Source organism: Gambusia affinis, linkage group LG06, assembly GCF_019740435.1.
Source record: "Gambusia affinis linkage group LG06, SWU_Gaff_1.0, whole genome shotgun sequence".
In the NCBI taxonomy this organism is placed as follows: domain Eukaryota; kingdom Metazoa; phylum Chordata; class Actinopteri; order Cyprinodontiformes; family Poeciliidae; genus Gambusia; species Gambusia affinis.
Window position 1 is genome coordinate 7,158,920 of NC_057873.1, and position 22,855 is coordinate 7,181,774.

General features: G+C 36.3%; 1 protein-coding gene across 3 annotated transcripts; it reads left to right on the plus strand.

Moving 5' to 3' along the window:
- The first annotated feature begins 870 nt into the window (after window positions 1-870).
- rcbtb2 (regulator of chromosome condensation (RCC1) and BTB (POZ) domain containing protein 2) lies at window positions 871-22,855 on the plus strand. Of its 3 annotated transcripts, XM_044118599.1 has the most exons (13): window positions 871-1,052; window positions 2,308-2,447; window positions 3,409-3,559; window positions 4,895-5,061; window positions 5,378-5,536; window positions 6,234-6,341; window positions 6,423-6,565; window positions 7,340-7,530; window positions 8,595-8,721; window positions 12,139-12,278; window positions 13,962-14,092; window positions 14,191-14,296; window positions 22,496-22,854. In XM_044118599.1, the coding sequence occupies exons 2-13, from the start codon at window positions 2,322-2,324 to the stop codon at window positions 22,552-22,554; spliced, it is 1,608 nt and encodes a 535-aa protein (XP_043974534.1). In that variant the 5' UTR covers window positions 871-1,052; window positions 2,308-2,321; the 3' UTR covers window positions 22,555-22,854. The 3 variants fall into 3 exon arrangements, with proteins under 3 accessions (XP_043974534.1, XP_043974535.1, XP_043974536.1); XM_044118600.1 differs by lacking the exon at window positions 22,496-22,854 and having other exon boundaries at window positions 14,191-16,207; XM_044118601.1 differs by lacking the exon at window positions 871-1,052 and having other exon boundaries at window positions 22,496-22,855.

Below are 22,855 nucleotides of genomic sequence, written 5' to 3' on the forward strand. Positions count from 1 at the left end.
AAAGTATGTGCCATAACAGACTACTCAGTAGGAGAGCTGAGAGCTTTCATAGTCACAGCTGTGCAGGAGGAAGCTTATTATTTCTGAAGAGTTAAAATAAATGTGAGCAGTCCAGATTAATACATATATAGGATTTACTGATAACTTACATTATGACATCCTTACAAGATGTTTAGCATGTATGAGTTTAGTGAGAGCTCTACTGCTTCGCAGCATGATGTCTTTTTATTTTTTTAAATTAGTATCATTATAAGAAATTAAAATACAAGTATATAGAGAACAGTATAACAGAGAAGTAACAACAACAGCCATGGGTCATACTGAAATCAGTTAAAAAGACTGAAGAGAGATAACAAATTTCAGGGTTTTGATTGTTTTACAGGTTTTTAAACAAGATAGTAAATAAAAAATATAGCTATCCAGATCAATCTTAAAATCATAACAGAAGAAACTTTCATAATGATTTCACATTCCATCCATCCATCCATCCATCCATCCATCCATCCATCCATCCATCCATCCATCCATCCATCCATCCATCCATCCAATCCAATCCATCCAATCCATCCATCCATCCATCCATCCATCCATCCATCCATCCATCCATCCATCCATCCATCCATCCATCCATCCATCCATCTTCTTCCCCTCATCCGGGTTTGGGTCACAGGGGTAAATGCCTAAGTAGGTAGGCCCAGACTTATTTCTCCCCAGCCATTTGTTCCAGCTTCTCCAGGGGAATCCCAAGACTTTCCCAAGCCATCCAAGAAACATAGTCCCTCTAGTGTGTCCTGGGTCTTCACCTGTAGCCTATTCAATAGCCTCGTTGCTGTCGAAGTTCCTATCTCCGAGCTTCCGTGAAGCCACCATCTGGCGACAGGAAGTAAACTGTTGGACCGCTTTGCTTTTCTTCAGGACGGTGATGTAGCCACCAAAGCTAGCTATGACAACCGACAGCCGCTGCCAATATGATTCGCTCTGCAATGTTTAAGTTTTCCTGTTGATAAGAAAACGACTTTAAAGAAGAAACTGTAGCTAGAAAAACTGTCAAGGTAACGTCAACTGTTTAAACCTTCCCAGTAACTACGAGATTCTTTATGCTAAGCTCTGTGGGGTTTTGGTGTAAACTTTATTGTTGCTAGCTTGTTTGATGAAGGGTCTTTATTTGTATGTTTTCAGCATTTGAAGTGATGGCAAACCATGGGTAATGACTGAATTTATGCTAAATGCTGTTTAAAATGATTACTTATGAGGCGACAGCCGAACGATTCCTATTATTCACTAAAACTTCCTTGTTAAGATGTTTGAAGAACTTTGTTTTGGCGTTGAACATTGCTTGATCAGCCTCATTCTACTGTGTGCGTTTCACTGACAACTATGTATTATTATGTTGTAGTAATTTATTAATACTTTTGAAACATTCAATAACACACTTTCAACTATTGAGAATGAAACTCGTTTTAGTAAGCAGGGAAGCTACTCACTGACACATTGATATTAATCGTTATTGTCAGTTAATATAATTTTTTATTTTGTCCATCGATCCATCCACATCACAGAGTAATCATCTATATGTCTGTGCATTCATCCATCCATCCGTCCATCCATTAATCAATCCATCAAACCTTAATCTTAAAAAAAGTTATTTAATTAGTAAAAATATTAACTCAGACATTGTTCGCAATGTATTTACATCTCACCGTCTTAGTGGAATGCAAACTTAAGGAAGAGGATTAGGGCCACCGAAAAAAAAAGAATTCTGACTTTACAGTCAGAATTTTGAGATTAAAGTTGGATTCTGAGAATAAAGTCAGAAAGTCAGAATTCTGAGAATAAAGTCAGAATTCTGAGATTAAAGTCAGAATTCTGAGATCAAAGTCAGAATTTACTAACTTAACTCAGCAGTGGTGTGAAACAAAGTTATCTCGTAGTTAATTGTTGCTGGAAGACTGGACTTGTAAAAAACAGATATTAGGATATTAAAAACTGGTTGATCAGCCAGTGTGCTCTCTTTTTTCCACCTCCAAAAGTACTGTTCTATTACACAAATACCCAGATGAATGTTACAAGCATAATAATGCTTGTATTTTAAATACCGGTAGTTGTTATCTGCGATGTTGTTCAGGAAGTCAGAGAAATGCATTAGAGTGGTAAATATACTGAAATGGAGAGGGTGTAGAATGTACTCCAGGTTTTCTGTACAAATAAGAGGGTGACAGATTTTTTTCTGAATACTGGAAATAATGAAAATCTATAAGGACCATAATTACCTAAATGCTTTGTTTTCTCTGTATTATCTTGTCACAGCTAAGCTGAGTAGCATGCTGGACGTGGGGAAGTGGCCAGTGTTTGCACTCCTTCCTCCTGAGGAACTACGGCTTATCCGCCAGGCGTGTGTCTTCGGTAGTGCTGCTAACGAAGCTCTCTATGTTACTGTTAATGATGAGGTAAGGCTCAGGCTTTAAGCAAAGGCACCTTAATTCTACTGTTTGGACATAGGTGTGCTTGTCTGACTTCATAGACCTAACCTACTTTGAGGATATTAATTTGATCATTTCTTTTTCGTGTCAACAGAAGGGGAAAAACAATGCTTTAGGATCTTAATTCTCAAGTTGAGACGAGGGGCAGTTCTCAGCAGAGAGATAAGCAGATAGAATGAGACTATCTTTAGCCATATTGGCCTAATACCTCAGCATGCTCTATATTTAACTATCTGTGCATCCATGTTTGTTCATTCCTACATGTGGACTGGATTAATTGTGTTCAGTGTTTTGAAGCAGTGGAGGCTACCACTAACTTGCTGCTAATACACAAATTTGGATAAAGGGAAAAATATTAAAAGGAACTGTAACTAAAATAAGAATGTCATAATATCTATAATTAATCAAACAATTAATACCATTACTCTTTCTTAAATTTATTCATAAATTTGTCTTAAATTGGAGTTGATGAAACCTGCAGAAACCCTATCTAAGGACCTAGACCAATTGCTGCAATTCCTCCTCCTCTTATAACAATAAGCTGAATAATGGCTATACCAACAAATCGCATAACAAAATATGTAAACCCTGATATAATTTATGTTTATAATTTTCACGCAGTAGCAGCATGTTAGTATTATTATTGATGATAATAACAACAATAATATCAGTATGCCAATAAAAAATAAAGATATTATGATCATTTTACTGTAGCTGTAGGACATAACAACACCAACAACCATAACAACAATAATAATAATAGATTTTTATTTTAATTAAATATTTATTGCTTCTTATTTCATATGAAAAAATAATTTCAAGATCAAAGACTTTCAATCTCAGTCAGTAGTGCAGTAGTAATATGTGGCATGTATGTACAGTTTCTTTGCAGCAACATGACTTGAGCTGTGATGTTTGGTGTTTGCAGATCTTTGCCTTGGGCACCAACTGTAGTGGCTGCTTAGGCCTCGGAGACCTTCAAAGCACTATTGAGCCGCGCAGGATTGATATCTTGTGTGGAAAGAAGATTGTGTCCCTGAGCTATGGTACAGGACCGCATGTGGTTATCGCCACTGCAGGTAATCAGTTTGCAACACAATACTTCAGAAAATCTTTATTTGACCTCCAGGTGAAATTGTAACGGCAGGTAGAGGAAGGGAAACCAAGACAAATAACAACACATGTTTTTACAGTGACTTGTAAAAGTATTCGTGTTGATATTTGTCACATTTTGTACTGCAGTAATTATTTGTGAAGTGAAATTTCACTTTTAAGACTTGTGGGTGTGTCTCTACCAACTTAGAACATTTAGAGATTAATTTGTTTTAACCATTCTTCTTTGCCAACTTTTGGTCAAACTCATTCAGATTTCATTGTGTGTTTGAAAACGGCATGTTTCAGTCTCGCCTCTGATTCTCAATTGGTTTGATTTCTGGACTTTGACTGGACCATTCCAACACATAAGCATGACTTCACATAAATCTTTTTCATTGTCTCTTATGGAGTTTATGTTAAAGGATGTTCAGTCCCGCAGTTTTATTGTGATGCTCAGGATGAGCACTGCAGATGTCACGGTCGGACAGTAGGGAAGCAGCAGGGTTAAAGCTTCAGACATGGTTTTTTTTTTTTTTTTTGCAGGTTTACTCTGACGAGATTCCATGTACTGCTGAAGAAATTTCTTATCAAAACATAGTGCTGCCACCACCATGTTTCACCATGGGAATTATGTTTGGAGTGGTGGGCTGTGCATTTAGCATAGTATGGCTTTCTTTCAACGATTACTTTCTTGCCTGTCTCCCATAATCATAGTAAAGGATGCTTAATATAAAATGCACATAACAGTTCTCACATTTTTTTATCAGTTAAAAAAATGAGAAATACAAGAATGGTGTGTCTGCAAATTTGCACAAATTTGTCCATCACGTAAAATTCCAATAAAATACATTAAAGTTAATATTAGTAGTGAGAGAAGAGAAGATACAATGAGAGTCATGGGGTATGAATAGTTTAACATGGCATTGTTTGTACCAATTCCATCTAAATATTTACATTTTATAAATATTAAGGTGCAGTTATTTACTAAGCCAAATTAAGTCGCATTGAAATAGTTAATTTTATTTTCCATTTAAAGTCACATTAATTTGAATTACAAGACAAGATTGTTGTTGTGTGTATGATTGTATGTGTTTTTCTTTTATTTTCACGATTTGTTATTTCTATAAAAAAGCGCTTTAACTTATCTTTCTAGCTAATGGGTTTCAAGCTCTGTTAATCTGATTTTGTTGACTGCATATGTTGGGTACAATGCCAGACCTCAGCTATAAATCATTTGACTTGGATTACTTCTTATCTTGTGTTTAGAAAATATTAACCACTTTGACAACTTAAATATAAGTTTTCCTGCTGCTGTGTAGATGGGGAGGTGTTCGCCTGGGGTCACAATGGCTACAGCCAGCTGGGAAATGGGACCACCAACCATGGTCTGACCCCCGCCCTGGTCTCCACCAACCTCATCAGCAAGAGGGTGACAGAAGTGGCCTGTGGCTCCCACCACACCATTGCTCTCACAAGTGATGGAGAGGTAAGTCTTCCTCTCTTTTTTTTTTTTTTCCCACCAGGGGGTCTTTTGTGGGCTCTAGTGTCCCTTATTTGAAAGTAGGGTGACAGGAAGGGAGAAGGTGAGGGGGGAAGACATGCGGCAAACGTCGGCCGGGTCCGGGAATCGAACCCGCGACCACCACGTCGAGGACTGAAGGCCTCCAAGTGTGGGTCGCGCTATCCCCTACGCCACCACAGCACGCCCACAAGTCTCCCCCTCTTGTCTTCGCACTTTTTGTTGTGTTTAATCTGTACTTTTATTTTTTTGGACTGTGAACATTTTTGTCATCTGTGACCAGGTGTATGCGTGGGGCTACAACAACTCGGGCCAAGTAGGATCTGGGTCGACTGCCAATCAGCCAACACCACGTCGGGTTAGCAGCTGTCTGCAGAACAAAGTGGTGGTCAACATAGCCTGTGGCCAGCTCTGCTCGATGGCTGTCCTGGATAATGGAGAGGTACCATAATGGGCTGCTTTGATATGAGAATAATACCTTTACACTAGTGTGTCCTATGTATTGATACCTCATTAACTAAAAACTTTAAGTTGTGTTGCTGTAATTTCATGTAACAGACCAACTGAACTGTAAAGTGGTAGTCTTTATTCAATACTTTGTATAATCACATTTTTTTGTTTTGGGGTTGCATCTGTGCCAACTTTTAACATGTAAACATTAGGGATGGACCAATAAATCATCCAACCAATATATTGGATCAGATTTTCTCAATTTTGGGTGGTCTGCGATTGGTTCATACTCACATGAGGAGCCAATCTTATCGACAGATTTTGTATTTAAATTCTTTGGTTTTGAAACATTAAGAAGATTACAAGAGCTTATTATCACCTCTAGTTCACAGTTCCAGTCTGTGGTCAATTACAAAATTTATTCTTTAACATTTTCATTTATATCAACAAAACAAAAAAAACATGAACACATAGCGGAACTGTTCTGAAAAGATGTTACTTTTATGTACATAACTATAAGGAAATTATATAGCAAATAGACCATTTCTGAAAGATAAACCAGTCATTTTTACCATTTCTTTTTAATCAATCCAATGTTCCTACATGTTCTGTTTGATCATCATTTCCACAGTATTTTATAATATGGTTTAAGATTATTTTAAAATACACCTTATATGTGTTTTCTGTAGATTTATGGGTGGGGCTACAACTGCAATGGGCAGCTGGGTTTGGGAAACAACGGAAATCAGCAGACTCCATGCAGAATCGCTGCTCTGCAAGGTGTCAACATTGTGCAGGTAAGAATCCAAAGTATCCGAAACTTTTATAAAACTATCTTTTATATTCTTTATGAATGTATTGTTCACTTCCAAATTTAGGTGGCATGTGGATATGCGCACACATTGGCACTTACGGATGAGGGATTTGTTTATGCGTGGGGAGCCAACTCCTATGGACAGCTGGGAACAGGCAATAAAAGTAACCAAGCGCTCCCCATCCTAATAAATACAGACAAGGAAAGGTTAGTAAATTGTTTGCACTGTGTTGTTAAGTAATCACACCAGCTTACTGGACCCTCCATATCAATGAGGATTATTGACTCCAAGCAAATTATTTTTACCTGTAAAACTATCCTTATAGTGCCTTGCGGAAGTATCCATACCCACTGAAATTTGTAACATTTTTTATGTTATAAAAACAAACATTTAAGTGTCCCAATGGAGTTTTATGTAGTAGACAAAAAGTATGTTGTCTGTAATTGTGACAACACAAAATCAAATCAAATTAAGTCTGAAAAGTGTGGCATGCAATTCAATGAATTTGCATTCAGCCCTCTTTTAATAAGTAAAATTAAAAATTAAAAGATCTTAGTCAAACCCACCAAGAAATGACTGTCCACATAAACAAGGAGGGAATTAATAACAGAAGCAATCAAGGTGTCCATTGTTACTCTGAAGGAACTGCAGACATCCCCAGAGAATCTGTTGACAAGACAATCATTAACTGGATGTTCATAAAAATCTGACTTCTGTGAAAGATATTGAAGCATGAACTTTCTGGACTTTATGAAAAATTGCGGTGGATTATGAACATATAATATTCATAATGTTTAAAAACCGCAAATTATTTTCATGTCATAGGTCATAAAATTCCAATGAAAATATTAAAGCTTTTGGCTATTAAGTAAAAAAAGTACATTTAAAGTATATGAGCACTTTGCAGGGCACTGTAGCTTAGACTTGTTCTCCTTATGTTAGAAGGCTGAACTGGGTTTGAATTGAGATTTTCTGCCCAGGATGGTGGAGGTAGCTGCCTGTCACACCAGCCACACGTCAGCTGCTAAGACGCAGAGCGGGCAGGTTCTGATGTGGGGTCAGTGTCGAGGTCAGGCTGTGTCCAGCCCTCATCTTACCCACTTCAGCAGCACTGATGACGTGTTTGCCTGCTTCGCCACGCCGGCCGTCACGTGGCACCTTCTCTCAGTGGGTAAGACTCCAGCAGAAACAAAAAAAATAGTAAAAAAAAAAGAGGCTCCCAGATGTCCACAGTTCTTAATAATTCAGGGATTAGCTGAATACTTAAAATTGTTCTCATTGCCATATTTCCCCTCTTGACCTTTTTAGAAGAAGGGGTCTGCCAAGTACTAGTACTCCTCAATAATTAAGGGATATTTGTTGAATACTTCAAATTGCTGCCATAGTTATCTTTAACCTTTGACCTGTTGGAGATACTCATTCAGGAGGCACATGTTTTTGTGTCATAAGTGCAAATTCCTGGAAGTGGTCTAAGAAATAAACAGGAAATCCTGTTTCCTCACTGTGTCAAGCAAGTGTTTATGAACTCTGCTTTCAACAGTGTTACTTTCAGTTTACGGCCCATTTTGGCACCCAACTGTTAAATTACAAATACACTCTCATGTGTGCAGCATTTACAATTATTTCCATGTGCAGGTTTTATTTTATTATCCATTCAACCCAAATGTTGTGTGCAAGCCCTTACAAATAAATTCATATTTTACAGCATCATAATTTCACACAGAATTTATTTTTTTTAGAAATTTTAATGGACTTTTAATTTAATGGACTAATATTATAATTAATATAAGTTATAATAATAATTTTAACTGATGAAAGATAGAAATTGATACATTTTTAGTTAATCACAATCACAGAAATGTTTTTATTAGCCATAACTTCCGTTTTTGCAAAGGCATCAGCTTGATATGACACTAGAGTCTGTTTAATTCATCCTTCAAAAAGGAAAGATGGGAAAATATTGTACTAAAGATGTTTCGGTAAATAGTTTCTGGCCAAACAGACCTGGTTTTAACTTCCAAAATTTGGAACTGTGAGAAACGATCCTGGACAAGAACCCATATTTTATTTTGCCTTCACTCAAAATGAGCAAGGTGGGAGAGAAGATTTAAAAAAAAATGTTGAAAGCTTCCTCTTGGAGAATCATAGATAACTGGCAGTGTGCAGTCACCAAGTCAGATGGGACTTTAAAATACAGATAAAAACATTAAAGATGACCTCTTGTTTATTTGCCAGATGGAGATGACTACCTGACAGTTGCCCAGTCTTTGAAGAAGGAATTTGACAGTCCAGATATTTCTGACCTTAAGTTCTTAGTGGATGGGAAGTGCATATATGTTCACAAAGCTCTTCTGAAGATCAGGTAGGAAAAATTAAGAGGTTGTTTGATTCATGGTTGTTTTGTTTTCACACTTTTTGCAAATTGACATGAACTCTTTTGATTCAAAATTTAGACAAATTTACTACAATTTACAAGTAGTCTAGAGAGTGTTGTTTGGTGAGAAGTGCTATAGCTGGAGAGTTTATGAATCAAATATCTGCAGCAATTTGTTTCCTATTGTTCTCTGTCCAGGGATTTGTTCTTGTCACATGAGGGTTCAGGTGTTTTCTTCTTGTTAGAAATGTTATTTGATATTACTGATTGTTAGATAATTGTACATAGATAATATCAGCAAAAAAAGCAGAGCACACATTCTATAAAAACAAATTGAGCATGAACTCCTGTACTTGAACGGTATTTGTTGGACAGTGTTCCCTGTCAGTAAAAGGGAAGCGGAGAGCAGCCTATTGTTTCCCGTGTTTCTTTTTATAACCACACTTGAAAAACACACTGTGTGCATTCCAGTCCCTTGCTCTTTTGCACTGTCAGGAGGAAGGAGCCGGACTGTCTGCACAGTCAACAAAGTGCACACACTCGCACAAATAATGCCTGGGGCGCAAAACCTCTATTTTGACCAAATCTCATGCTAACATGTTAAAGACACTAGAGACGAGAAGTCTGTTGATTGTTCTCCTGTGTCCCTGGGAAGCAATGACAGCAGCTGTGTTTATGCCCAGTTGAGGCTGATAGTGAAGGAGGCAGCTAAAAGACAAAAGTGTCTAAAGTATCATAACAGACAGAAAAATATAGCGAGTTATAACATCCAAAGATGTCAAACTAAGAGTGCACTGATTGCAGCTTTCTAGTTACCAATTTTTAAAAAGCCTGACCTGCTGATTCCAATTTTGTCCAATAGCATTTTTTTGTTGCTAAATATAGTGACAAAATTGCTAAGTTGGCAACAGTGGGGTGGCTATTGTTTGGTTGGTCAGTCAGCCATCTAACACAGCAAAACAAAATGGTAGAGTGGCTGATTTTCAGACTTTTGCAGAGATAGATAAGATCAGTTTTTCAGGTAAGTATTGGACGATCTCCCAAAATGATAGAAATTGGGTCAATTTATTAGTCAGTCTATTTTTTGGTGAACCCCTATTTCCTAGATACTTGAAAATACAAAGACAAAAACAATTCAAAAGGCACACTTTCATTGCATGCTCTTCATCATGCAAACTAAATATTAGATCATTTTTCTTTAATCTAAGGTTTATGATCTCTCTGTAAACCTTTGCAAAGACAGCTGTGTAAAACAAAAAATCATCATACATTCAAAAACAAACAGTAAATGTACCATTGATGGCATTTTTGCTATAACAGTGCATTTGAAGGAAAGATGTGTCCACCTGCTACACAGGGGCAATCTGTTGCTGTGAATTGTAGAAATTATTTCTTGAAGTATGTTCTTTATGACGGCGGAGATGTTGGATCAAGCTCGGCTGTCCCTGCTGTGCGTCATGGAGCAGATGTGACGGATTGTTTGTTTGGTAATGTCACGTTCCTTCCTGGCACACACGTCTCCAGGCTGAATCCTGTGATTCTTCCAGGTTTATGAGAGAAGTTATTGACACTGCTGCTGTTCCCCCAGCAGACCAAAGCTCAGAATATACTGAATATAGTTTCTATCTGAGATATGAGGACGATTTCCACCATTTTACAGCAAACGAGGGGATCTGTAGTCTGTAGGCTCATTTGATTTGCACACATGGCTTGAGTTTTGATCCCCCAGTCAGGTGTTACTCAGCATAGCTCAAAGCACATCTTATGCTATTTTGACATTCTTGATTTGTTTCATCACATCAAAGGTAACATAAGCAATAAAAGAATATGCCTTTTCAATATTTTTGTGTGTCTTAATAATTTATCCATTCATTCAACTTGATCAGTATATTAGGCACAAAATAATTGTTGAAAACCTTTATAAATGTTAATAATAAATGGTAAGCAACAACAGGCATATTGAATACAAAATGCTGGAGTCAAGAAATACACCTCAATGCTGTATCAATAACGAAATTGCTGCACCATTGCATCCGTATCAAAATTATTAGTATCTTTGTCACAATATCTGCATGTAGAAAATTCATGGTAAGATTTTGATACTGCAAGATTTTCCAGAAATGTGCAGCCATAATATTTCCATCAGAAACAAAGTTGTTTCATTTTTGAATGAACAGCAAACTGGCTGCTTTGTTGTATCAATAAAAAAGTTGTTGCAATTTACAATTTGTTTTTCAAGTTATGTAGGGAAATCTGACTTGATTGCAGTAAACAGTCCAGTGTAACAAAAAGCAAAACTGTTTTTCATATCCTGTTTGCTTTATTTTATCACTAGATTCTCAAATCAGATTGCTCTAAATGCGGACACTAACAGCCAGTCAGGTTCAGCAGTTAAGAGAAATTTGCATGTAGTTTTGCAGGATTTTGCAATTGTGTTCCCTACAATAGACAACTGATCCAGATGTAGAATGGATTTAAGTCCCGGAGCAAAATGTCTTATTTTTTTTACTGTTTTAATTAAGAGAAAACTCCAGGTTCTGAACCAGTTAGGCATTAATGGGAGCTTTGAAAGTGACCAATCATGCTGGAATTATGTCTTCAAATTGCTTTTTAACTGAGTACTTGAAGATAAAAAATAAACATACTGTTGTAAAAAATGTTTCAGATTCTGAAATTACTACGTGTGTCTCGACATTTATATTGCTAGCCTGTAGTTTTATCACAGCAAGACAGAAACAGTCGTGCACGATTGCTTCCAGTTAATTCCTCTTCCAAAAAGTAAAGTGTTTTGTTTTTATTATGAGGTAGTGTCTGTGTGCTTGCTTGCCACCTCCTCCTTGTGTTTTTACAGAGGATGTTATCACGGTCCACTTGCTGTTTTATCATGTTTGCTGCATTTGACTGAATCTAAGCAGACTATTTCTCTTGATGGAATTCTCAAATAGTCCAGATACTTTTTCCTTTTGTTAAACAGAAACTAAAGAATTTCAGAGTCACTGAAACTATGTAGAATCATTCATTTTGGGTGTGGCATGCTTTCCTGTTTTATGTTTTAGCTGCCTTTCCTTAATTTTCTGTATTTTCAGTCTCATCTCATTTCTATCTTTCCTGCTATAACTCCTCCAGTACTGCCATGTTTTTTTCTATCCGATTCAACCTTGTTGTCCTTTAGGCTTCTGAATGCCTCATGCCCAGCTGTGACCCCTTTTGTATTTGGTCTTTTGAAGTCTAGGAATTGGTTTGATCTTGAGGCACACTGGAATCTTGTGAATAATCAGACTGAGCATTGACTCATGAACAGCAGCTATGTTTATGTAATTTGTAACAGATAATCAAACAAATGCTCAGTTACTGCTTTATCTTTCTTCCTGTAATAATAGCAGTCTGTTCTTTTCCCCTCTCTAGGTGTGAGCATTTCCGTACTTTGTTGAATGAAACAGATGAAGATGTTATAGAAATTCATCAGTTCTCATATTTAGTGTACAGAGCCTTCCTGGAGTATCTTTATACAGACAATATTAACCTGCCACCAGAGGATGCTATTGGTAAGCATAAACTTTGACACATGTGGTTAAAGTTCAGGTTGTGATGGTATATATACCCCTTGAGTTAATTTCGATTTTGCCACATTGCAACCACAAATTCGTTGTGCTTCATGCCTGTTGTAAATTAAGAACTAGAAGACTGCAACGTGTGAATCTGGAGCTTCATGTGGCTTCATAGGCCCTCCACATGAGTTTTATTAACATTAGTCAAAAATGAAATTGAAATTAGCAAAAGAACATGTTTTTCATTGCATGTTTCTGAGGAATATTTGCTTGTTTTTGCATTAGAATTACAATGATATATAAAAAAATAGTGTTTTCAGCACAGTGTTTTTGATTCTTTAGGTTCCATTACCAAATAAAATTCTTTTATCCAAAACCAAAAAGACAAATGTAATTCTGGTTGTTTAACTGAAAAAAAATATACAGTAAAAGTTTATAAAACTTGGTAAGTAATTACGTTTTTAGAAGTGATGCGCACACTTCCTCTAATGGGCTAACAGCTGAGCGAATATCTCATTTTATGCTTTAGAGTGCCTGCCAACTTTGATAACGTTTAGTGCATTTAGCTTTTCTTATATAATTTGTCCTGATAAATTCTGAAGTACTAATTTAGTTGGCTCTTTTGTAAGCTTTCAGTTGAGTAAAGATTTCCATCTGTGTTGAAATTTTGGTTATCGACTATTGAGGATTTTGAAATAGGTGAAGACTGCTTATGCAGCAGTTCTGTTTTATCTCCTCACATTCTTTCCCTTCCCCCAAAACTTCACCCGCCATTGCCGAAATAACTTTATTTCAAACAAGAAAAAATATAGGAACCATATCTAGCTCTTCATTATTAGCTTCCACTAAATACCTTCTTGGTGAAGCACTTTAAATCAAATTTAAATCAAATAAAATTTTATTTGTATAGGACATTTCAACAACAAAGCATTTCAGACTGCTTAACATCATAAAAACACAAAAATGCAAAGTCATACAACACACTCAGCAATTGAACCATTGCATGTCTGCTTGTGCAGCTTTAGCATTAGTGAAACTAATGTTTATGATTAGCGCTTTAGGTTTAGCGCAACTAACTCTTTAGTTAGGATAGACTGTTATATTCAAACTTTTATTTATTCTTTTTTAGTTATGACAATTTTCTGCTTACAGCTAATGAAAAGACAACAGTTAAGATGTAGAGTATTACCATAAAAACATTTTTAATGCGGAACTGTGGCCTTAGTGAAAAGTATGTTTAATGCTTGTTTGTTTTTAAGCCAAATGTCAGTTTTTTGCTAAACAGCTGCAGTTATTCAAAGATTAAATTACACACAGGTGGAGACAGCATTGTCTATCTGTTGATCCTTGATACAGCTGTCGGAATCAATAGCTGCATCAAGGTGCCACAAAATCTGGCTTAAAAAAATTATGCATATTTGGAGGTTAAACTAATTAAGAAACTTCTAAAGGGCATTGTGGTTTTAATTAGTGGTACTGTAATAAAAAGAGCTACATACAAATGCAGTTAAAGATCTTTAATTAGAAAAAATTTAAAATCTTAATTTTATATTAATTTTCTTCTATTTTGCAATTAGGCACTACTTACACATGTTTATCTTTACTATTAAAAGATAAACATAAGTCCTTGTAAAATTCACAAAATTATCAATGGTGTGGATTCGTTTCTCCTGTTTGCAGGGTTACTCGACTTGGCAACGTTTTACCGAGAGACGAGGCTCAAAAGATTGTGTCAGGAAACTATCAAGCGGGGCATTACTGAAGAGAACGCCATCACGCTGCTTTCTGCTGCTGTCAAGTATGAGGCTCGGGTAAGATCACTGCAGCGCGCTGACAGGGAGGTCCTGCACAGTAGCCTCTAGTCACTCATACTCCTCAGCACTCACCACATAGCCCTCTTCGTTTTTAGGACCTGGAGGAGTTCTGCTTCAAGTTTTGTGTCAACCATCTTACGGCTGTCACTCAGACCCAGGCTTTTGCAGACATGGATCATGACCTGCTCAAGAACTTCATTAGTAAGGCAAGCCGCTACGGGGCCTTCAAAAACTAAAGCGACTCTGTAGCAATGGATTCTTGACAATATGTTTTAATTCTGCAAAAGGAGAGCCGACTAAAGTAAACATTGAGCTGTTCAGCTCTGCAAAGACTTATTGGGGATGTAAACACTGAAGAGGCGAGTGGTTTCTGGTGGCAGTGGCTATCTGACCCTGCTGTGTTACTACTCTAAGCCTCGTCCAAACATGGTGAAGTGGCACCGAAGCATTGGGTTACTCTACTAATCCGGCCTTAACATGAAGAAGTACAGCAGACGTTGCAGTTCGTCAGACGTGCATTACTAAGAACAAGCTTAACTGCGCCTCCATCTGCCTGCTTTAAAGCAGACATACAACAAACATACAAACGGATGCCTGTTGCTTAAAATGCTGTATGGTTATTTACATTTATCCCTATAAATGATCAATTTAAGGACTTTTAATTGCAAACTTCCAAATTCTGCTGAAAACTTTGACTGAACTATAAAGCAATCCGTGAAAAATAAATCAGCCCTTCTTATTCTGCTGCAACCTACACATCAGTTAGTCGATATCTATCAGAGATACATGTGTATATACTGTATATATGTTTTCTGTTTTTACACTAATGTAAAGCAAAAGAAGACACGTGTGGTGATTAGAAATGATTCCATCATATTGGGTGATCCAGTGAAAAGCTTCATACTCTGTTGTTTACAGAATCTAAGCGTATGAAGAGCAGAAAGTAGTGCAGAGTTGATATGTCATGGACAACCAATCACTGCTCAGAAATAAATGACTAAAAAGTTAATTATCATAAAACTTAGATTTTTTTCATATTCCTTGTTATTTGGATGCCTTGGTTCTCATAAATTTGAAAAGTGAGAATTTTGCAAAGCGTCCAAATTGTTCTGCTTATAATGCCCTACAAAGTATTTAGCAACTCTATAGTTATTGAACCTCCTTTTTTTTTGCGCTGAACATTTTGCTCACTCTTTCGCAGCCTGAAGGTACTGCAGACATTTCTTGACAAGTTGTAGTAAATACAACTTTTTACATTTCTGCTTCCTCAGACTTATATTTTAAACATAATCCTCTTTTTGAAAATAGCTAAGTTTGAGTATTCTTTTTATATCAACAGCGTCCCACACCAAAAAGGTTTTATTACCTTGACTTGACTTCTGGTGCTTTCAGTTATCTGAAAAGTAACACATTTTTCTTCCCATTTCAGTTTCCTACCAATTAGTTGCTAGAGCTCCATTAGATTTTCTTCTTTTTCTCAAAAACCAAAAAGCAACATATGCAGTGCATCTTCATCCTGGGTGACAGTAATTGTAGAGGATGCTATATGTTTGACATCTCTAATTCAAAACAGTTTGCATGGTAATTTCACATTTAATGAACGGTTTTACCACATTTTTTATTGTTTACTAATTTATGCCATCAGAACGTGTTACAATTGTTGAGCAATTGTTAGCTAACACTTGGCCAGAAAGCAAAAGAAATGTTTAGTTTTTTTTTTTAATGCAAAAATTTACTTTTAATGAGCTTTATATGATGTAAACTGTGCAGCTGGAAATTGTGCTTTACTCACAACAAACATGACAAAATCCATGTTTACTGTTGCTGTGTGGATGAATTTAAATCGAACTGTCTATTTTTTGGTATGTTTACACAGATTTGTTTTTTTAATTATTATTAATGTTATTGTTAAATCATTGTCAGCAGGTGTTTTTTTTTACAGTAATATATTCTCTTACATCACCTTATGATAACAGGTACTGCTAGTATTGTTTCAATAGGTAGTTTATATTGTTTAGAAAAATTGGATATAACAAAATATCAGCTTGCTTTTACCTTGTATGATTGATGCTGATAATGTCTGATAGACATGCTGAAATAAATAATATCATAAAATATTGGGGGGTTTTCTTACTGCAGAGCACTCCATCCTTGTATGAGTTTTAATATAAGCATTAAACATTTTTTTTCTCTTTAATGTGGTTAAAGAGACAAAATTAACAGAAAGCATAACACACGTTACGTGTGTTATGCTTCTAACAACACACGTAACGTTCTCATTTAAAGAAATCAAGACATATCAGTCTGTAAAGTTCTCCAGAGCTTTTCAATTGGATTCAAATTTAATAAGTTTAATAATGAACTGAGTCAGTTATGTATTTTATATTATTTTTTCTCAACTCAATTTCGAGTTTCTTTTGCTGTGTTCAGGATCATTTGGTACTGAGACATTCATTATTAAGAGCGTCCCAGTATGTTTATCCAGTACCATACACTAAAAAGCAGCCTCATACCATGATGTTTCCACCTTTAAACTCTACTGTTGATATAGGTTAATATAGTATGAAATGTGTCGTAGGTGTTCAGTGACATCCACACAGAGCAATTTTTGTCTCACCTAACCAGAACCTATTTTCCCAGGGTTTGATGGGATTACATCCATTTCGGAAAGACTTACTTTCTGTAACATTCCTTTCTGTTTTAACAAAGGTGACAGAACGGCATGTTTTTAAAACAAATTCCATCTCCTGTTACTATTTGTAGTAACTTTCAGGAAACAGGTAGTACAGAATGGGTTTTACCCAGACAATAATTTACATACTTTCTTTTGATATGGGTGACATTGTCTCTAACTGCACGTTTTGAATGTGATCTGTCAGTGAAGAGAGAGACTGTTTGATTTGTAGTCTGGTTTCACGTGCACATTTTCCTTTAGAAGGGTTCAATCAGTTGGATGCAAAACTTTAACTTGAACCATTTTTGACACATTTATCCCCGAGTGATATTCTGAGAAATTAAACTACACAGTAGGTGCAGATACACCTTACTATATCTGTGGAAAAAGAAAGAATGCACAGGTGTACACATTTGGGAACTCTTAACTGAATACTCCAGCAAAATGAACTTTTTGTTAGAATCAACATTCTTTTTCTTCAGCAGAAAAAGAATGTTGAGTCAGTGTCCACTCACTGTATTAAAGTGAGTGGACATGCAGAACATGCTCTTTGAACAATAACAAAAATGAAGTAACAACTTGCAAATAATTCCTCATAACAAGCTGAACTACCGTAAGTGTTCAGTTTGCCATGAGTGGTGTTGTCATTTATGCAGGAAGTGGTTACAGTGATCTAACTTGCCATGTGGTGCAACAACCTGGCACATGCATACACTCTCACATTGTGCAAGATTCTTTCTGGAACAGTAATGTTTGCATGTCTGCCAGCAGACTTCCTGATGTGGGCTGTGAGGTGTCTTGTCATCAACTAGCTTTGTAGTGCTTTAATTCGATCCCGGTTATAAAAATGTTGAAATATGGAGATTAGGTCATTGAACAGTGAGCTAGAATTCTTTGTACCTTTTCCAGTGGAAATTCTCTCATTTTTATAGTAAGCCTTAACACATAGTTGGGATTATTTGGACGTACCCACATTTGATAGCGCAGTTGCTTTATTCAAACGGCCACTCCTAAAACAATTGACTCATCTACTAACAGGAATCAGGAAAGACGTTTTTTTATGCAGTTAAGAGTGAAATATTCGGGAATATACATATTTTTAGGAACATAGTGAAAGCAGCTTAATAACCAAGGCACATTTTTATTATTTTTTTTTCTAAATAATGCAGATAAAATTATCTTTAAAAAATATAAACTACTCTACCATTAATCAGCACATCACGTATCATTGCCAATAAGGAAGTTCATCCAACAGCTGCCTAACTGTAACTGACACTCTGCCAGCTCTTTAATCAAATAGTCCAGTACAGTTTTTTGTGACTTTTACACATTATGTCAGGTTGGATGTATATTACTGGAAATATCTGTAATAGAAAACAGATCAGAAAAGTTCTAAAAATAAGAAAATCGTGGCCTCCATATGTATTCAACTTGTGACATTCTGGAATCCAGTGCAGTCAGGTGACCTAATTATTAAATAGTTTATCTAGTGTGTAATTTATTCTCAGTACAGCTCTTCTGTGAAGGCCTCTGTGGTCTCTTAGAGAACATTAGTAAACAAACAACACCATGAAGACTAAGAAACACAACAGACAGGTCGGTTTACAATACTGCTTTAGATAGATCAGCTAAAAACATTATCCATAGCTTTGAGTGTCTCATAGATCCCCATTCAATCTGTCCTCCAAATATTTGAAAGGAAATATAGTACATCCTCGAACCAATAAACCTATGTTAACACTTAATATTTTGGCCATCATATCTGAGTGGCACAAAAAGAAAACCACTGTTAAAATGATGTCACTAAGGACAGTTTATTTGTAGAACAAAGTGCTCTGCTCTGGTTTGTTGAGGGATTGAATTTGAGTATTTTGACTTTACAAGTAAAATTGCATAGGTGGCAGAAATCCATCACTTCAAATCAGTGTGAACACAACATTGCCAAAAGGACAAAAATGGTAGAGGACAGAGAATCTTATTAATATTAATCAAAAGATGGACATTAATAAGGTTTTCTTTCAGTACTGAAATCTTGTTGAAACTTGTTGATCTTACAGCAATACATTTCCCTTCAACAGACAGACCAAGCTATATTGAATATTCAAAGCATGTTTGGTCTAGAGCTGAGTCTCATTCAGAACATTTGGCAAGACAGGAAAACTGATGTTCACAGATATTCTGTGTCAATCACTGAATTTGAGGGATTTTTGACAGACAAATGGGCAGAAAATTTCCATTCCTGGATACCTAAAGCTGCTGCAGATGCATCCAAATAGACTTGAAGCAGTAAGTGGAGCAAAACGTTGTTCTGCAAAGTATAGAAAACCTAAACTAAAATCAAAACCAGAAGGTGTAAAAGGTCATGGCTGTGAATACCTTTGAAAGGACCTGTCTTTGTTAGTAATTAATTTATAAATAATTTATTACATTACTTTTTGAGAAAATTGCACATGAAGATGTTAATGTCCTTATTTATTTGCTATTACCTTTAAGTCAATGAAAACATTTTTTTCTCATAAGTATGTCTTTGCAGATTAGTGTGTTCTGGGCAAAGGTGAAGCAGTGGCTCCTGGTTGCCATGCAATATGTTGACGGACAAATAAAGATCTGCTCTTTTACCGAGATACTGCATTTGTCAGTTCACACTTTGTGGTGGCACAGGCATACATTTGCTCTTTTGTGGTTTGCTCTTTTGCTTTAACTGTCTACAGCTAAACTGTTTGTCTTATTTGCACGGTATTTCTTTGATGATGCAGTATATTGATGAACCTTTTTGTAGTTGTGCTCTTGTAATGGGGAAATCTGTAAAGAACATTCGGGAGGACTTTCCAACCACCACCCTATACCCTGAGTACAGAATGTGGGTTGTTTCATTCTGGAAACAGATCTAGATACTGTGGTGTCACGCTCGCTGAGGTTTTAGTTTGGAAGATTATTATTTTTTTATTTAGTTAAGAGTACATTTATTTTGATTAAAAAGAAAATCACATCAGACAAGGATTTTAGAGGTTCAACTGTAGATGCAAGCTCATCTATTCTTCATAAAAATTTGTTCTTCCTCTGAAGCCCCTAAATATTCACTGCATTTCTCTATTTATTTTATGTTAGTATTCAAACTATGACTAATTTCGATCGCCATTTTCTTATTTTTTTTTTCTGAGAAACTCAAAAGAAGAGTGGCATTGCATGTAAAGGAGGAGGGATGATGCAGATGTGTGGGCAGGTTTTCATTGCTGGAATAACCCAAACTTTGGTATTTTTTGATAAGCACATGCTTGTTGGGTTTTTATAAGCAAATGTCACAGCCACTTTCACTTTTAGAGAAGTTGAAGGCAAAGATAGCGTATGTCGGAATTCCAACTTATCAATGCCAATTTCTCATCTGTCTCATGCAAGCATAAGAAATTTTGTGGTGAAACAAAATTCACTGTAAAATCTCTCCAGTTGGTGTTGTTATTTATTTATTTATTTTTTTGTTTGTTTGTTTTTTCCCCCGCCAGGGGGTCTTTTGTGGACTCTAGTGTCCCTTATTTGAAAGTAGGCTGACAGGAAAGGGGGAAGGAGAGGGGAGAAGACATGCGGCAAATGTCAGCCAGGTTTGGGAATCGAACCTGCAACCGCCGCGACGAGGACTGAAGGCCTCCAAATGTGGGTCGCGCTGTCCCCTACGCCACCACAGCACGCCCTGGTGTTATTTAAGACCAAAAAATACCAAATATGTTTTTGGTCTTAAAATTGAGTGAAGTGTGCTCCTGTTTTTCTCTCTTGGAAGTAGTTTTATAAACTGTCCAGCTTAATGGGTGTAAGCTTTTTTTTTTGTTCTTGTCTTGAGAATTAGCTGAAAGTTGTCTTCTTTAAAAGTGATCACTGAGTGTTCCTTTTCTAAATTAGACAAGAGTTCTACTGTTTTCATTTTAACTACTCTTATGTTTATCTTGTAAAAATATATCAGTACAAAAGTATCACAAGATTATGTTTTTACAGTAAAGAGCTTAAACAGGCATTTCTTCTGTAACTTAAAGAAGTGTATTAATGTTTGATATTCTTTTACATATAGTAATGGTGAAAAGAGACTACAGTTTTTCAGTATTTTGGACTTAACACTTAGATCTGACTCCAACATTTACAAAAAATAAGGCTAAACAATGTTTAAATTATGTGCTAAAAATTATACAGCACAATTTAATTTTGAAACTTGGTATAAAACGTGGTATAAACAAAGTGGAGCCACCCAAACTCTTGATTGCCTTGTGTTGAAGGAATGATAATCAGGGCTAGTTTTGCAGCCTCAAGATCTGAGCATTTTAAAGCAAAATTCAGATTTGAATCTGTGGTTTAGACTCAAATTGTAGATACAAAAATAGAATCTTCAGAGTAAAAGGCTTAAACAGCCATTATCTAATCTAAATAGAGGTAAAAATATATATTTTAAGAACATATCATTTGCATGATATGATTAATGTCCTCTTTAGCTACCTTAGGGTACACAATGAACCTGTTGATATGGTAACATTGCACATAGTATAATTGTGTTAAATTAGGCTTAAAGCTGCAATTCTGTGTTTTAGGTAAACTAGATACAATCTCATCCAATTTCAGTTGTTAGAAAACTTACTCATATTTGAAAAAAAAAGAGACTTGGTAAAATTAAAGCCATTGAATTGATCAAGAACTCCTCTCTATGAGACCATTTGTCTAACTGCTGAAGTTCGACCTAAACTGTGTCATCAGTTGGACAATGATCAGAAACAAAGCAGCTAGAGAGGAATCAATGTGTTGTGTCTCGGTTAAAGTCCAGACCTCCATGATACACTTATGACATATCTGAGCATAAGCGAATGCTTACGCTTCATTGATAACCACTGACTGATCAGCAATTCTGTTTTTTCTGATTTGTTCTGAGGAAGGTTGTGTTGTCTCTTCAGCAGAATCTACTGCAGTAAAATGAGGTGGCAAGACATCTATTTCCTGCCGCAAGCTGATTAACAGGTTTTCTACCACACTGCAACAAGATTAAACAGGAAATGCTGCTCTAGAACCTGTTTGTCTTTTCAGGGTTTCTGTTGTAAAACTTTCCTCAACACTCTAGTGTGACAAGAAGCGAAAGTATCAACGTTTGACAAAGCATACAAATGTAACGTTTTCACCGTGATTCCCTATTGAATGTAGGTCTGGATTATGACAATTCCTGTTGCAACAAGTCAATGTGCAAGTTGCCTCAGTGTGACCTGAGTATTAGTGTTAGTTTTGCTTGCTAGTGAGTGCAACTAGATGAATCTGGCTCTAGTGGAAAGTTCTTTTAGCGGTTGGTATGATGAGAAAAGTACGATATAGTGTAAATTTAGTAATTTACAATAAACATGTTCTCTAATAAATGCTCTTCTGATGTCACAGTTGTATCGTACTTTTCCCATTTTCAGAAAGCATTTCTGATAAAGAATTATTAAAAAAATGAAAACCATAATTCATTTTCTTGAAAGCTTACGATTTCAGTTAGTCTAGAAGTCACATCAGATCACTGGACGTTTGTGGTCACGATGTGGCAAAACATGTTCGCAAAGCACTGGTGGTTGTGCATTACATTGCTGGTACTTTTACTTAAAAAAACAACAACGTGAACATTTCTTTTTCTGCTTTCACGTCTAACATTATCAAGTTTTGTAATGTGTGCATCATCAAATTGTGTGTAACCCTGATGAGTCACTCAGGTTGTTTTCCTGTTGCAGCTCATTTTTTTGCAGATTTGAACAGCGACTTGTCGCCCCCGAGGTGTTCACGTTTGTAACCTCCGTCTGACCACAGTTGTGACGACTCCTCATGATCATCACACCACCACGTCATGACTTGAGTCTCAGCCTTGGGGCTTGTGAGGTGGAGGTGGGGTGGAGGAGGTTGTCTGACAGCTTCCTGCCATTGTGAGAGATTTAACAACCCAAGGATTTCACCCCCTTTGTTTTTGTCTATAAACCACATAGTTGCATGTGAAGAGCTTATTTTTTATGTTCTGGATGGAAGTATTTTGCATGTAAACATTTCGCTGTAAGGCCTTGATGGTGTTTATTTTGAAGCAGATTGACAAAGAAAGG